The 14,994-nt window shown below is 38.6% G+C and overlaps 1 protein-coding gene across 1 annotated transcript; it reads left to right on the forward strand.

The window, feature by feature from the left end:
- On the forward strand, positions 1-14,726 carry LOC148891668 (uncharacterized). The gene is made up of 10 exons (XM_089008954.1): positions 1-176; positions 3,011-3,066; positions 3,228-3,361; positions 3,749-3,843; positions 4,514-4,697; positions 7,580-7,620; positions 7,699-7,762; positions 7,852-8,223; positions 9,277-9,762; positions 11,266-14,726. Exons 1-10 carry the CDS (start codon positions 72-74, stop codon positions 11,313-11,315), a joined length of 1,587 nt encoding a protein of 528 aa, XP_088865080.1. The 5' UTR covers positions 1-71; the 3' UTR covers positions 11,316-14,726.
- The last annotated feature ends 268 nt before the right edge of the window (positions 14,727-14,994 follow it).

The following is a 14,994-nucleotide window of genomic DNA, read 5'->3' on the forward strand; positions in this document are numbered from 1 at the left end:
ACTATGTTCTAATTCAAAGTGAAGCTGCAGGGCCTCCTCTTGAAACATTTGAAATTGATGTACTGTTCGTCATGTCATGCGAGGAAGACTCGTCTCTGCTCCTTCTCATTGTACAGCATCTAAAAACGAAAGGCTTGCTGGTCGCCGCTCAAGTGTTGGAGGAACACGTGAACCAGGTAGCTATAAAAGGATAAGAATATTTGTCATTTTTTAATATCCGTTTTGCGTGCGTACCAGCTGCCGTCATTTTCCTGAATCGCAGACTGGCGACGAAGAAACGGGACAAAGAAAGCTGAAATAAATGTGAATTTCGAGTTTAAAAGAGGAGTTTTAATTGTACCTTCTGGAAGGAGTAGGAAAAAAGGACAGTCCAGTTGTATGTGTGTGTGTGTGTCAATTAAACCCGCAGCCCATTTACTGACCATTATTTCCAGCGAGTTCTTGCTAACAGTGGTAAGTTTCACCTACAGAAAAAAAATCTATTTATTTGTCAAAAATCGTCTAACTGCGTAATTGTGGAAGTACAGTACATCCATTTTTATATACAGCATCATGTTTACCTCCCCACCAAGCGTAGCAGCAAGATCCATGCATATGACTGATCGTCATATGCATGGATCGATAAAGGGCTTATTTAAACTTCCCAACAATATTTTATCTATATCATAGAGGCATTAAAATTAAACGATTACTTGATATTAAACCAAACAGACCGAATATTGAGTTGAGTTTCAATTATTTTAATACGTAGTTGACGAATTCTTTATAGCCTTTGTTTAACATAACATTTCTCAAAATGCTCAGATTTCAGTCTCTGCTCCGGATTTATATTTCTGAGTTCTAAGAGAGTCCTTAATAAAAGCGGACAGGTCTTTTGTTTAATCAAAACAAGAGGCTTGTAAACATATATTTTTACTTTGGAAACCAATGACTAAATCCGTTTCGAAATTGTCGTTGAGGACAACCTCGTTCACTCTTGTGATATTGCTTCATTATATATACAGTATGTTTTTATCACGTAACAATACCACATCAACAATTGATTTGTATACCGTAATAGGGAAAAATACATTTGTAATACACCTTAATGCAAAATTCCATTGATCTGATTAATCCCTGGAATAATCAATACAATTAGCAGTTGTAAAAATATTAAGTAATGACAGTCCTACTGTTTTCAATATTTACTCAAGTATGCCAATTTTGAATTACTGTAGTTTACTTTTACCACACAGTATTAATATTTTTTATTGATGAAAACATGTTTTATTACATATGTATGTGCATTTTTGTTTTTTTAAAAATGATAGGACATTTTAGAAAGCTGATATATTTTGAACCATGTGGGAGAGATTCGCAGAGAACATGTAGCTTGAAGCAAAGGGTGGAATTCCCATATTGCTGGGTTCCAAGTTATGATAGACTTGAAAGGGTATCTTGTTGCTGTCTCTGAAAACGCTTGTGGCAAGTAACAACACGATTCGCCTTCGTATCTTTACTTATTGCATCTCCAAAATTGGTAACTGCAGCGTTAGCAATGTTATCGCTTTTCATCCTAGTATCAACGCCACAATGTCCGAGTTTCCCGGATTTTGGCATTCCGATCCACGGTTGTGGTTTCAGCACATCCAGGCCCAGTTGGATGTTATGAAGTACTTCCATGAACAACAGCCAGAGCGATGTCGCTGCTGGAAGCTTGACCAGCTATTACGCAATTCAGATGTGCTTGTGGAATTGCTTTTGAGACTCTTCGAACTATCTGAACTGGAAAAAGCAGAGCGCCTGCTGTCCCTCAATGGCTTCTGCTATGGGAAGCTATCCGAAATGATGGAATGGACTCTGGCTGAATTTGACTCCGTTGTTCCTTCATTCCTGTTCCTTCATTCTTTTTCACCCACAATTTCTTATGGAACCATCTGATCCCACCACCATTTATAAAGCTCCTGACACCAAAGTCACAGTGAGGGTCTACTACCAACCGAACAACAGGTTGTGTTGCTTAATTTTAAAGCATCTATTCCACCGAGCACAGAAAAAATCTGAATATTTGCTCAGGCAACAAATGTTTGTCAGGATTTGGTCAAGATCGCAAATGTTTACGAAATGATTGCCAGACTGCCTCACATGAGCTTTTTTTTCTATTTAACTCACTGCCATTCACAAATTTATTTGGGAATTGAAAATATGACGTAGAGCGCCATTCCTGAATTAGTTCAGGTTTTGTTTTTTCTCGCTTGGGTGCCAATAAATCGCTGGCCAGACCTCAGGCAATGTTCTTTCCCTTCCATGAGGGGGCATCATTTCCCTTATTTTCTATGTTAGTGCTTTTTCCAGCTTCAGCTGTTAAAGCGCTATATAAGCCATATGTATGTATTATCGCATTGTATTTTGGACAGCCCCCCTCATTTCTAGCTCATATAACTCCAGACCCATATAATTTAGAAATTAACTAATTGTTCCTGATGAAAGAAGACACTCTAAGGCACAGGTGTCAAAGTCAAGGCCCGGGGGCCAAATCCGACCTACCACATAATTTTTTCGGCCCGCGAATGCAAATAAAACTTCCATGATGCTTGCTAAAATCCTTGACAAAATTTCATATTTTTGGATGTGAACCACAATAACAGTCATTATTTTTAACTGCAGTTTTGGAAACTAGTCATTCATTAATTTGTTGTGTGCTCTAAATGTATGATTTGGAGGGCATTAAACATTCTAATAGCTTCCCCAAATTCATAACGGCCCTCGAGAAGAAACCATAACTACAATGTGGCCCGCGGCAAAAAATGACTTTGACACCCCTGGCCTAAGGTTTCTTACGTTGCATTGAATGTTTATGTAGTCCTAAAACTCAATATGCTGTGGGTCCTGCAATTTGAATGGTAATGACAAAAATCCTGGCACTGGAGTGGATACATTATTGCACATGTCTGGGAGTGAATGAATTAAATGTGGAATTTACTAAAGTAACTACACCATTGTAAGCCCGTGGCAATTTGTTTTTGTGCAGTTGGAAATGCCCAACACGACTCTGAACCTCCAAGACATCTACGAAGGCTGGATGGAGTAAGCGGAACATGAAATTTAATCTTGCCCACAAAATTACTCTTGCCATTCAAATGCAGCACACATTATAGTCTTATATTTTATCGCTAAGAAGTATGCTAGTAGCAACATGCTCTGGTGCAATAGATAAGGGTATTTTTGTATTTTGTGTTGTTGTGCAGGCTGTGCTCGCATAAGCAGCAAGGCGAGCAGCCTCCTGATGAATCCGATGCGGTCTGCAAAATTGAAGCTGAAGATGACGCTGATGAACTCCCCTTAAAAGACAACAACAACATTGATGTTGAGGCTCTGCCTGGTAAGTTTATTGAATGATTTATTTATTTATTTAATGTTTTGTATTTTAACTCATTCACTGCCATTCCCGAATTGCTGATAAAGTGCTGGTCAGACCTCAGGCAAAGTTTTTTCCCTTCCACAAGGGGGCAGCATTTGCCTTTTGTACAGCCGCCCCATTTCAAGCTCAGATAACTGCAGATCCATATAACTTAGCGATCAACTCTTTTTTTCTAGGAGTGTAAGGTTTCTTACGCTGCATTCAATGTTTATGTAGTCCTAAAACTCAATATTCTGTGGGTCCTGCAACTTCAGTGAAAATGACAAAAACCCTGGCACTGGAGTGGACACATTTATGCACATCGTCTGGCAGTGAATGAGTTAAGTTTTTGTGTTATGGTTGTAAAAGATTCTCAGACAGAAGACGTGCAACGCTCCAACGGAAACGTGCACAATGGCTTCCACTCACCTCCACCTGAACAGGAAGAACAAACACAACATGAGGTAAATTAAGTCCCCGGAAACATCCCAACTTTTGAGTGAATGAAAAACTTTATTCACATTGTCAACCTACCCTCTATTACAAATTATAACTGCATGGCAATACCACCCGTATAATGATCTTGCTCTTACAGTAATATAATGAGTTCCTCAGCCCTCCGCTGGCCCAGAAGTGAACGCTGACTGTCCACAAATGCTCAAATAACTTTGGCTTCATCAGGCGGAAGCGGGCGAGCCCCAAAGTTTGAAGTTCCGATTGATTGCACATGGCATAGTTGCGCTCCACTAGCCGTAATAATGTCGTGGGTGTGGTTGCACGTATATGTGTGTGTGTGTGTGTGTGTGTGTGTGTGTGTGTGTGTGTGTGTGTGTGTGTGTGTGTGTGTGTGCGTGCGTGCGTGCATGCATGCGTGTCTCAGTCAACCACAACAGTACACTTTCACACACACTGTCTCGCCTGTTTCCACTCCAGATGATTTCCTTTGTGTCTGTACTTATGATTGCCATCAGTTGGAGCAGGCGCCACCATTCGGGTGTCACCATATGCTCACTTGGCAAACCAGCCGCTGCTTTTTCATCACCTTAGCGCCGTGTGCACAAGTGAAATTAAAGCAGAAACCTATTCAGGAGCAGAGAGGGTTAAATTATCTTTGTTGTCGTCTTCTACCAACAGCCTGAAGTCGTCGTGGAGCCCCCGTTGGAGTTGGGTAGCAATCAAATAGAGGCCACGCCCCTCCCTACGGAAGCATCTAACGATTGCTCAGGAGACGGAGGCGACGCAGAGGGGCAAGAAAGTAGAAACAGATTGAAAGATCACCAAGAGATGTTTTGTGTCAGTGATGTCCCTCCCCCTGCAGGTAATATTGACCAATCACAGGCCCGGAAAGATGCACACACACACACACACACACACACACACACACACACACACACACACACACACACACACACACACACACACACACACACACACACACACACACACACACACACACACACACATCATTGGCGCTTTGGCGCCAAAACTCGCAAGTGCAAGTGAAGATCTAATTTTAAAGTTATTAATTTTTATAATTTTATTTTAAAAGGGAACTCTGCAATTTTTAGCATTTTTTAACCGGAAAAAATATCTGGTTTCATTCTCTCTCAAAAAGACGATTTAAAAATATACATAATTTGATCTATACTTTTTTTAAACACATCCTCTGGTCAAGTTACACTATTTTTTTTTGACATTGTGCAGTGTCTCTCAGACAATAAGGCTTTTTTTTCTCAGAGCGCCACGGTGGTACGTTTGCTATTACGGGACCAAAAAAAGACCCCACCACAGAATAGTGTTAAGCCGAAGAGGACACAAAAGAAAATTACGGTCGAACAGAAGGAGATCATCGAAATACAAACGAGTTGTGCGTTTGTGTGACTTAGCGTCCCAGTACCATTACGCTAAGTCGACCTACGTGTGGCGAAGGGTGTTTCTGTGTTGCCTAAGCAATGGTCTCAGGCAATATAAAAGGTTGCAAAACTTCTGTTGATTTGGATTAACAAAAAGCAGCTAGCAGGGCACAGTGTGAGTGAGGGTATTATCGCCGAGAAAGTGTGGCAACTTCACTCAGATATCAAGAGGCAACTACATCAACGACCATCACAAAGGTAAATAAATCGACTTTATAGTACAGTACAGTTCATTTCTATAATTACAATACAATAGCACATTTATTATACATAAAATAAGTTATATTTTGTATAGATTTAAGGCTTATTTAGTGGAAAATTATGTTTTATGGGCACCTGGGAACGCATTATTCTCATTTTTAATGGTTTCTTATAGGAAATAAATGTTTGGCAGACGAACTTTTCGCCTTACACACTTTCTGAGAACCAATTAAGTTCTTAAGCCGAGATATCACTGTATTTTGAATGGAATGTATGTTTAAGGCTTACAGTATGTTTATTTTTTATGTAATTAAATTTTTCTATCAATTATATATATATATATATATATATATATATATATATATATATATATATATATATATATATATATATATATATATATATATATATATATATATATATATATATAGTTTTGCTTTTTTGATTGTTGCTGTGCTGATGACCATTTTGTGTTTGGGAGCCTTTTACTGAGCGAGTTGCTTGTTCTGTAGCCACAAAGTGACATAAGTCTTCTTGTGCCGGTCCCAAGCCCGGATAAATACAGAGGGTTGTGTCAGGAAGGGCATCCCATGTAAACGCTGGGCCAAAACAAACATGCGTATCATACCTCTGAAGATGGAGGTTACTTATTCGCTGTAGCGTAGGAAAAGCCGAGAGGAAAAGAAGAGGAGAGGGGATATATATATATATATATATATATATATATATATATATATATATATATATATATATATATATATATATATATACAGTAAAGTCTCGTTATATCGATATTCAAGGGAGTCCGAAAAAATATCGATATAACCGGGACTATCGATATATCCGACCCTGTTTGCATGTAATTTTCTCCGTGCGTGCATAGAAATAGTATCGATATAACCGGGACTATCGATATATCCGATATCGATATAACGAGACTTTACTGTATATATATATATATATATATATATATATATATATATATATATATATATATATATATATATATATATATATATATATATATATATATAATATTAAGTTTTATATAAGTATGTTTAATTGCCTGTATAAGTAACCTGTATTGGTTGCCCCTAGGTGTGAGTGTGCGAGTGACTGTTGTACGTCTTTTTGTGCTCTGCGATTGGCTTGCAACCAATTCAGGGTGTCCCCCGCCTCATGCCAGAAGACAGCAACCCCCGCAACCCTAATGAGGAATAAGCGATACAGAAAATGGATGGATGGATAAAATATATGCTCTATAAAGATATGTACATGTACAACTGGAGAGAATACTACATATGTTACTACAAAAATGTTCATATTTACTGATGTTCGTAACTCGAATGGTTATAAGTTGAGAAGCGTCTGTACATGATATATAATAATTGTTCACTTTCCTTTGTAAAATTCTGACTTTATTTTAGAAAGAAATCTCAATTTTGTTCTTGAAAACAAATACGTGCTTGCATTTGAGGCCATCTTTTTTCAAAGACTCATTTTAACTCATTCACTGCCATTCCCAAATTTATTCGGGAATCGAAAATATGACGTGGAGAGTCATTCCCGAATGTGTTTTGGTTTTTCTTGGGAGGGTGCCGATAAATTGCTGGTCAGACCTCCGGGAATGTTTTTCCCTTCCACAAGGGGGCAGCATTTGCCTTTTGTACAGCCGCCCCCACTTTCAATGCAAATAACTCTACAACAAAGTAAGCTCGAAATAAACATTTTTTCTGATGAAAGAAGAGAGTCTACGCTTTCTTACGCTATATTCAATGTTTATGTCGTCCTAAAAGTCAATATTCTGTGGGTCCTGCAATTTGAGTGAAAATGACAAAAACCCTGGCACTTAAGTGGACACATTTTTGCACATGGTCTGGCAGTGAATGAGTTTAAAAACAAATTCATCATTCCCGGGAAAAAAAAAAAGAAACAATGTTTTAGAATGTCACATTTTTTATTTGATTGAGAAACAATGTCAGATTTTCTTCTGGGAAAATGTTGACTGTTTTCTATACTGTATTCTTGTAAAAAGCACAATATGCATCGGTAAATCTTCAAAATCCAACTATTTGTTTGTGTTTAGATGCCGATGGCACGACTGAGCCTGACAAAAAGGTCGCCGAGGTAACAAACACTTCTTAGGATGTGAACAGGATAATAGCAAGGATATGGCGTTGACTCTTGAGTGCTTGTGTTGAAAAGGTGGAGGTTAGTGTCACAGCCCAGGAGGATAATCAGGTGGAAGCGCTGGAGTCTTCTGATGAAGGTTAAAAACAATCTGCTCATCGGCTCCTGCTGAAACTTTCTCTATCATTTTCCACAATTTTAAACGAAGCATGTGGCCTTTTTTTCTAGACAAAATGGCAGCGGAGCCACGAGACCACCTAGATGTCGCCATCACCCTTAACATTGACTCTGGCAAAACCGACATTCCTCTCAACGGAGAAGTGGCAACTCCCAAAAAGAAGAAAAAGAAGGGGACGGCCCTCGAGGACAATCAGGGGACAGAGCAGCTCCAAAACCTGAAGAAAGGCAAGAAGAGGAAGAAGGAAAACGATCATCAGGAGGTGGAGGAGGACGTGGCTGCACCGGAGGAGAAGAAGAAAAGAAAGAAGAGGAAGAGAAGGAAGAAGGGAGCGGTGCAGGAAGGAGAAGGTCAGGGGATCGAGGAGCCACAGTGTGATGGAGGCGGTGACGGGGACCTACAAGAAAAGCTGAAAGCACAAGGTAAAAAAACAAAGAACTGCTCATTTCTAATTTAGAGCGACGTTGAAAAGAAAAATGTAATATGAAAATAGTGGAGTGGTTTTATTGGAGGGAGAAAAAAATATATACTGGATTTCAAAAATATTCTTGTTAACTCATTCACTGCCAGACGTGCAAAAAATGTGTCCACTCCAGTGCCAGGGTTTTTGTCATTTTCACTCAGATTGCAGGAGCCACAGGATATTGAGTTTTAGAACTACATAAACATTCAATGCAGCGTTAGAAACCTTAGTCTCCCTTTTTCATCAGAAAAAAAGTTAATTCCCAAGTTCAATATGGGTCTGGAGTTATCTGAACTTTAAGTGGGGGCGGCTGTACAAAAGGCAAATGCCGCTCCCTTGTGGGAGGGAAAACATTGGCAGAGGTCTGACCAGCGCTTTATCAGCACCCGCAAGAAAAACTAAAACCCGAACAAAGGCAATTATTTGATACTTGGAAACGTCACCATTCTTAAAAATATATATTTGACGGAAACATTACTTAATTCTTAACTCATTTACTGCCAGACGATGTGCAAAAATGCGTCCACTCAAGTGCCAGGGTTTTTGTCATTGTCACTCAAATTGCAGGACCCACAGAATATTGAATTTTAGGACTACGTAAACATTCAATTCTGCGTAAAAAAACTTAGATACTCTTCTTTCATCAGAAAAAAAGAGTTAATGCCTAATTTACATGGGTCTGGAGTTATCTGAGCTTGAAATGGGGGCGGCTATACAAAATACGATACAATACACACATTGGTTTATATACCGCGTTAACAACTGCTGAAGCTGTAACAAATCGCTAACATGGACAAAAGGCAAATTCTGCCCCCTCGTGGAAGGTAAAAACATTGCTAGAGGTCTGACAGTGCTTTATCGGTACCCCCAGCATGAAAAACCAAACAAACAAAATTAATTCTTGAAAAAACATGGCTATATTCTGAATGCGAAAACCAAACTTTTGGTTTTTAATTTGGGAGGGAAAAAGAAAAAAATGTCCAATGACTTCCATCGTTGTTTTGTCCCAAAGATGGCGTCACTCCAAAGCTCTCCTCCAACCAGAAGCGACGTCGACGGAAGAAGCTCAGACTCCAGGAACAAGCCAGGATGCAAAAGCAAAAGCAGCCAAACGCAAGCGAGGAACACCAAATTCTGCCGCCCGAACCCTTCAAACGAGACGCGGGTGACGTCACCTTGATGAAGACTCAGGAAAAGACCTCCTCAAAAGAAAGCCAGTCTTCTACCAGCGTCTCCAAGAAAGAGAAAAAGAAGACAGCAGTCAATGAGGAGAAGGTTGACGATGCTAGAGATTTTTTGGAGGCTGTGAGTCCAAAGAAGAAGAAGAAGAGAGCAGCCAATGAGGAAGAGGTTCAGGAAATTGGAAATGATGAGAAAGATTTTTGGGAGGTGAAGAGGAAGAAGAAGAGGGTGGAGGAGGAGGAGGAGGAGGAGGAGAAAGCTACTCAAAGTCGCAAAATTCCTGTTGGCGGCAGCGACTCGTCCACCAACAAAAAGAGTAAGAGTTGATTTATTTCTTTTTTTTTTGTTTTAAATCCAAAAGGGCTCGTTTACTCTGGAAAGGTTCTGGAAACCTTGACACACCAGTGATGCATAATGTCAATTGATGAATGAAATTGTTCACCCTTTGAGAATTTTTAGGACTTAGTTTGTCTTGAGTTTTGCTTTTTATTTATTTCAATTTTTCAAAGTGTGTTGGTTTTTGAATTTTGTATATTTCTTTTGTGCAATTAATTAAAAAACACTAACTATTCTAGATGTAAATCTGTGCAAATACTCTACATATTTTCAGAGCAACCATCCACAAATCAAATACAGGAACTGCAAGAAAAGGCCACAGACTTTTGACTCCTTTGCCACCATTCTTGAATTTATTCGGGAATTTAAAAGCATGACATGGAGCGCCATTCCCAAATGTGTTTGGGTTTTGGTTTTTCTTGCAGTGGGGGGGCTGTCAGACCTCTGCTAATGTTTTTCCCTCCCACGAGGGGGCAGAATTTGCCATTAGTCCATGTTAGCGCTTTGTTACAGCTTCAGCTGTTGTTAAAGTGCTATAAACAAACAAACAAACAAACGTTTTTTTTGCCCAAATTCGAAACTAAAATTCTAGTTTTCCCTTTCAGAATAAAGCCATGTTTTTTTCAAGACTTAATTTTGTTTGTTTGTTTGTTTGGGTTTTGCTTTTTCTTGTTGAGGGTGCTCATAAAACGTATGCTCCCAGCATTCCACAAGCAAGCAGCATTTACCTTTTGTCTATGTTAGCGCTTTGTTACAACTTTAGCTGTTGTTAACTCATTCATTGCCATTCACGAGTTTATTCGGATTTTAAAAATATGACGTAGAGTGCCATTCCCAAATTTGTTTGGGTTTTATTTTTTCTTGTTTGGGTGCTGATAAAGCGCTGGCCATGGCCCCTGGCAATGTTTTTCCCTTCCACAGGGGGGCAGCATTTTCTTGTTTCCTTGTTAGCACTTTGTTCCAGCTTCAGCTGTTGTTAAAGCGCTATATAAATCAAGATGTATGGATTTTATTGTATTTTGTACAGCCGCCCCCATTTCAAGCTCAGATAACTCGAGACCCATATAAAAAATAACTCTTTTTTTCTAATGAAAGAAAAGTCTAAGGTGTCTTCCAGTGCATTGTATGCTTATGTATTCCTAAAACTCAATTTTCTGTGGGTCCTGAAATGTTAGTGAAAATGACAAAAACCCTGGCACTGGAGTGGACACGTTTTGGCACATTGTCTGGCAGTGAATGAGTTAAGTGCAATGAGTGCAGTCCTTGTTTAATAAGCCGCCGACTTCCAAAGTGCGTTTTTGGCTTGAATTCCGGTTTGAAGTATTAAATCCGGCTCTACCGTTAACTTTTTGTTTCTTCCTTCAACAATCCAATGTTTGCAATTTTCCAACAGTAAATGTCTTTGAAGTCTCTCCTGACCGAGTCTTAAAAGGAAAGGAATCATTTGCAGATGTTTTTTTTTTTTTTTTTTTTTTTTTTGCAGAGAAGAAGAAAAGAGTGATAGGCAAAACGATGGAAGATGAAGACACTTAACTCACAGGAAGATGCAACGCAGCAGATCATAGAAGTTGAACTACTGCCTCCTAGTGGTTGGGAATAACATGGGCACGACCTCACAGTTGTCTCACTGCACATTTCTTTGCACTGATGATCTTTCCAAACATTTGGAACAACACCCCCACGCCCCCCCCCCCCACGCTAATTCTCATCATTTCAAAAACGTGTTTGGTGTTTGGAAAAAACGAAACACTCATCCAACTTGCGAGACATTTTGTCCTTTGAAATGAGTTTATTCTTGGAAAAGTATGATATCATTCTGAGAAGAGAATGACATCGTTCATAAAAAGGTTTCAATTTGTTAAAAAAAGACGTTTATTGGAAGTAAAAATGATTATTAATTTTTCAAAAGATTCAACATCATTAAAAACAAAACTAAAGTACAATTATATAAAATACATTTTTGGGGGGGAGGGATTCTTGGAACGATCTACCCTAAACAGCCCCCCAAAATATCTCTCTCTCTGTCTCTCTCTTCTGTGTCTCCCCCTCACGCTCTCTGGATCTCTGTCTCTCTCATTTTGTCTCTCTCATTTTGTCTCTCTGTCACGCTCTCTCTCTCCCTCTGTCTCTCTCTTTTTGTCTCTGTGTCTCTCTCTCACTCCCTCTCTCGCTCTCTCTCTCATTCTCTCTTCCTTGCACTCTCTCTCAATCTCTCTTGTTTCAGTGTGACTATTATTGAAAAACAGGCTTAATTTTTCAAAAGATTCAACATCATTATTGAAAACAAAACTAAAGTAGAATTATATAAAATACCTTTTTTGGGAGGGGGATTCTTGGAATCTACCTAAACAGCCCCCCAAATTTCCTCTCTCTTTCTCTCTTTGTCTCTCTCTCTCTCTCTCTCTCTCTCTCTCTCTCTCTCTCTCTCTCTCTCTCTCTCTCTCTCTCTCTCTCTCTCTCTCTCTCTCTTTTTGTCTCTGTCTCCGTTTCCGTTTCTCTCTCTCTATCTATCTATCTATCTATCTATCTATCTATCTATCTATCTATCTATCTATCTATCTATCTATCTCTCTCTCCCTTGCACTCTCTCAATCGCTCTTAAAAATTAAAAATCAACTAAAAAACAAAGGCAACATGTATATAATCCTATTTTTTGTTTCAGCGTGACTATTATTGAAAAACAGGCTTAAATTTTTCAAAAGATTCAACATCATTATTGAAAATAAAACTATATTAGAATTATATAAAATACTTTTTAGGGGGGGGGGGGTTCTTGGAAGAATCTACCCTAAACAGCCCCCTCCAAAAAAATCTCTTTCTCTCTCTCTCTTTTTTGTCTCTCTGTCTCCGTGTCTGTCTCTCTCTCTCTCTCTCTCTCTGTCTGTGTCTCTTTCATTCTCTCTTTCTCTCTGTCAATCTCTCTAAAAAATAAACAAAAAAGATCCTATTTTTGTTTCAGGATGACTATTATTGAAAAACAGACTTAATTTTTCAAAAGATTCAACATCATTATTAAACAAAACTAAAGTAGCATTATATATATTTTCTTTTGGGGCGGGGGAACTTATACAAATATCTACCTTATTCTTGGCCAAAAAACAATCCCCAAATAATCTCTCTCTTCCTCTCTCTCCCAAAAAATAAAAAAGTAAACATTAACATTGTAAATAATCCTATTTTTGTTTTAGTGTGTCTGCAGAGCACCGCGTTGGACCTGAAATCCCCCAAATGCCAAAGCCTCTTACACCTTATTGGTTCCTATTGAAATCTTTTATTTTTAAAAGACATCACAGTATTTTTTTTTCCCAACGTAGACAGTCTGACACATACATCCTCCATGTTTTTGTGTTGAAGAAATGTATTCCGTTTGCCACTGGCTGAATGATCATTTACCTTGATTTACTCCAATGTTAACATCTGAAACGACTGCATTAAAGGAGACATATACAAATGTGAGTTTTTAATCTTTGATACAAATATTTGTGCATCTCAACAGTACGCCCAACCTTTCAAGTGTGAAATTAAACAACCACATATGTTTTTAGATTTCGTTCTTTGTGTTGGGCCATGTTAAGCGCCAGACCACAACATTAGTCGGCAATGAAATTTGGCTGGGTGAGAAAATATTGCATCTGCCAATGATAAAACAATGGAATCTCTCTTGGCACTCACGTTAGCATCTAAGAAACATGTATTTGATTATTGTGCCCACAAAAATGCTTTCATTCACCTTTGCACTGGGTTGTTATTCACTTTTACTCTGCTTAGCAGAGGGATTGTCAACATTAAAGGACAACCGACGCAAGTTATGTCCATAATTTTTAAAATCACTTGAAATGACTTCGACTGAGCGTATTTTACAAAGATTCCACCGCATATAGCGATATCTTACGTTTTAAGACTTGTGCTGAATATTCAGGAAGTCTTGTTTTTAATTGGTGACGCCCCTGACCGAGAAAGCGACACACAATGTATTTTGGGTACTTTGTTTGGTCTGAAAACTTCGTGTTGATGGCGAAATTAGAAGGAAAACACAAATATAAATAATGCGATGGTGAATCGTTGTGTGTTGCACCAAGACTATTTGATACGAGGTGACACAAATTGCCAGCGGACAAATCAGCCCATTTCCAACGGAGCTTGGGCGCCATCTTGTGCATTTTCTGAGACACGCTACATTGGAGTCCAGACGCCTCAGAATGACACGGAAGGACTTCTTTAATCAATTGCAAACATTTATGCTTTCCTCTTCAGAACTATTTGAATCATATTCATAACTGGATGAATAACAAGAAAGCATCTCCGAATCTGAAGCCATTGTTTTGATTTTAGAGGCAAGACGTCCTAGCGTGGCATCACGAACAAGGGGGCGGGACCTTCTGAAACTCGCCATCTCCAGGGTCATTTTGAAGTAGTTTTGGTAGTAAAAATAGCAGCCTGCGTGTTTTGGGTATTTAAGATGCTATAAAATGTTTTTCTGATGTCAGTTAGGGAACAAAAAACATGACGTCGGTTGTCCTTTAAGGGCCATCTAGTAAGTCATCTAGTAAATGAATTAATTGCAGTGCAGGTGCATTTAAGTTCTTGTTTTTCAGTTTTAAGGGGGGAGTCAACCTCAGAAATATGCACTAATAATGTCAACAATTCTTCACACTTGGTCAGAAGATGTGAGACGCATATTCTGAAGACAACGGGGAACTCTTTGAACTTGTGAAAAAAATGCAGTAAATGCAACCTTCGCGAAGATTTGTTATTTTTCAAAATGCCAGCAAGAAATGCAATGATTTTTTTTTTAGCGAGCGGAGAAGGGAGGTTGACATTCGAAAGTGTTAGTGCTCAAAGCAAATGTGAAGCACACGTGTTGCATCGACCACCGCTTTCACGCTTAATTAGAGACAAAGAACAGAAACAATAGGTCAGTGAATGTTTCTGGATTGGGGGTTTTGTAAAAAAAACAACAAAAAAGTGGCACATGGCATCAAAATAATAAATCCAAATATAAAACTATTTGAGCTTTGTGTGTATACTGGACCAAAGTAAATGCAAAGAGAGGGAAATGTGTACAGTATAAACCTCAATAAGATAAATAATGATAAATAGATAAATAAATCCATGTTAATTAATTGATTCATTAGTCGATTAATCAATCGATTAATCAGCCAATAAACAAATATGTTAAATGACTAAATTGATAAAAAGAAAAGGGTGGGTT

This window comes from Hippocampus bargibanti, linkage group LG11, assembly GCF_051943395.1.
Source record: "Hippocampus bargibanti isolate YZ-2025 linkage group LG11, ASM5194339v1, whole genome shotgun sequence".
NCBI classification, from domain to species: domain Eukaryota; kingdom Metazoa; phylum Chordata; class Actinopteri; order Syngnathiformes; family Syngnathidae; genus Hippocampus; species Hippocampus bargibanti.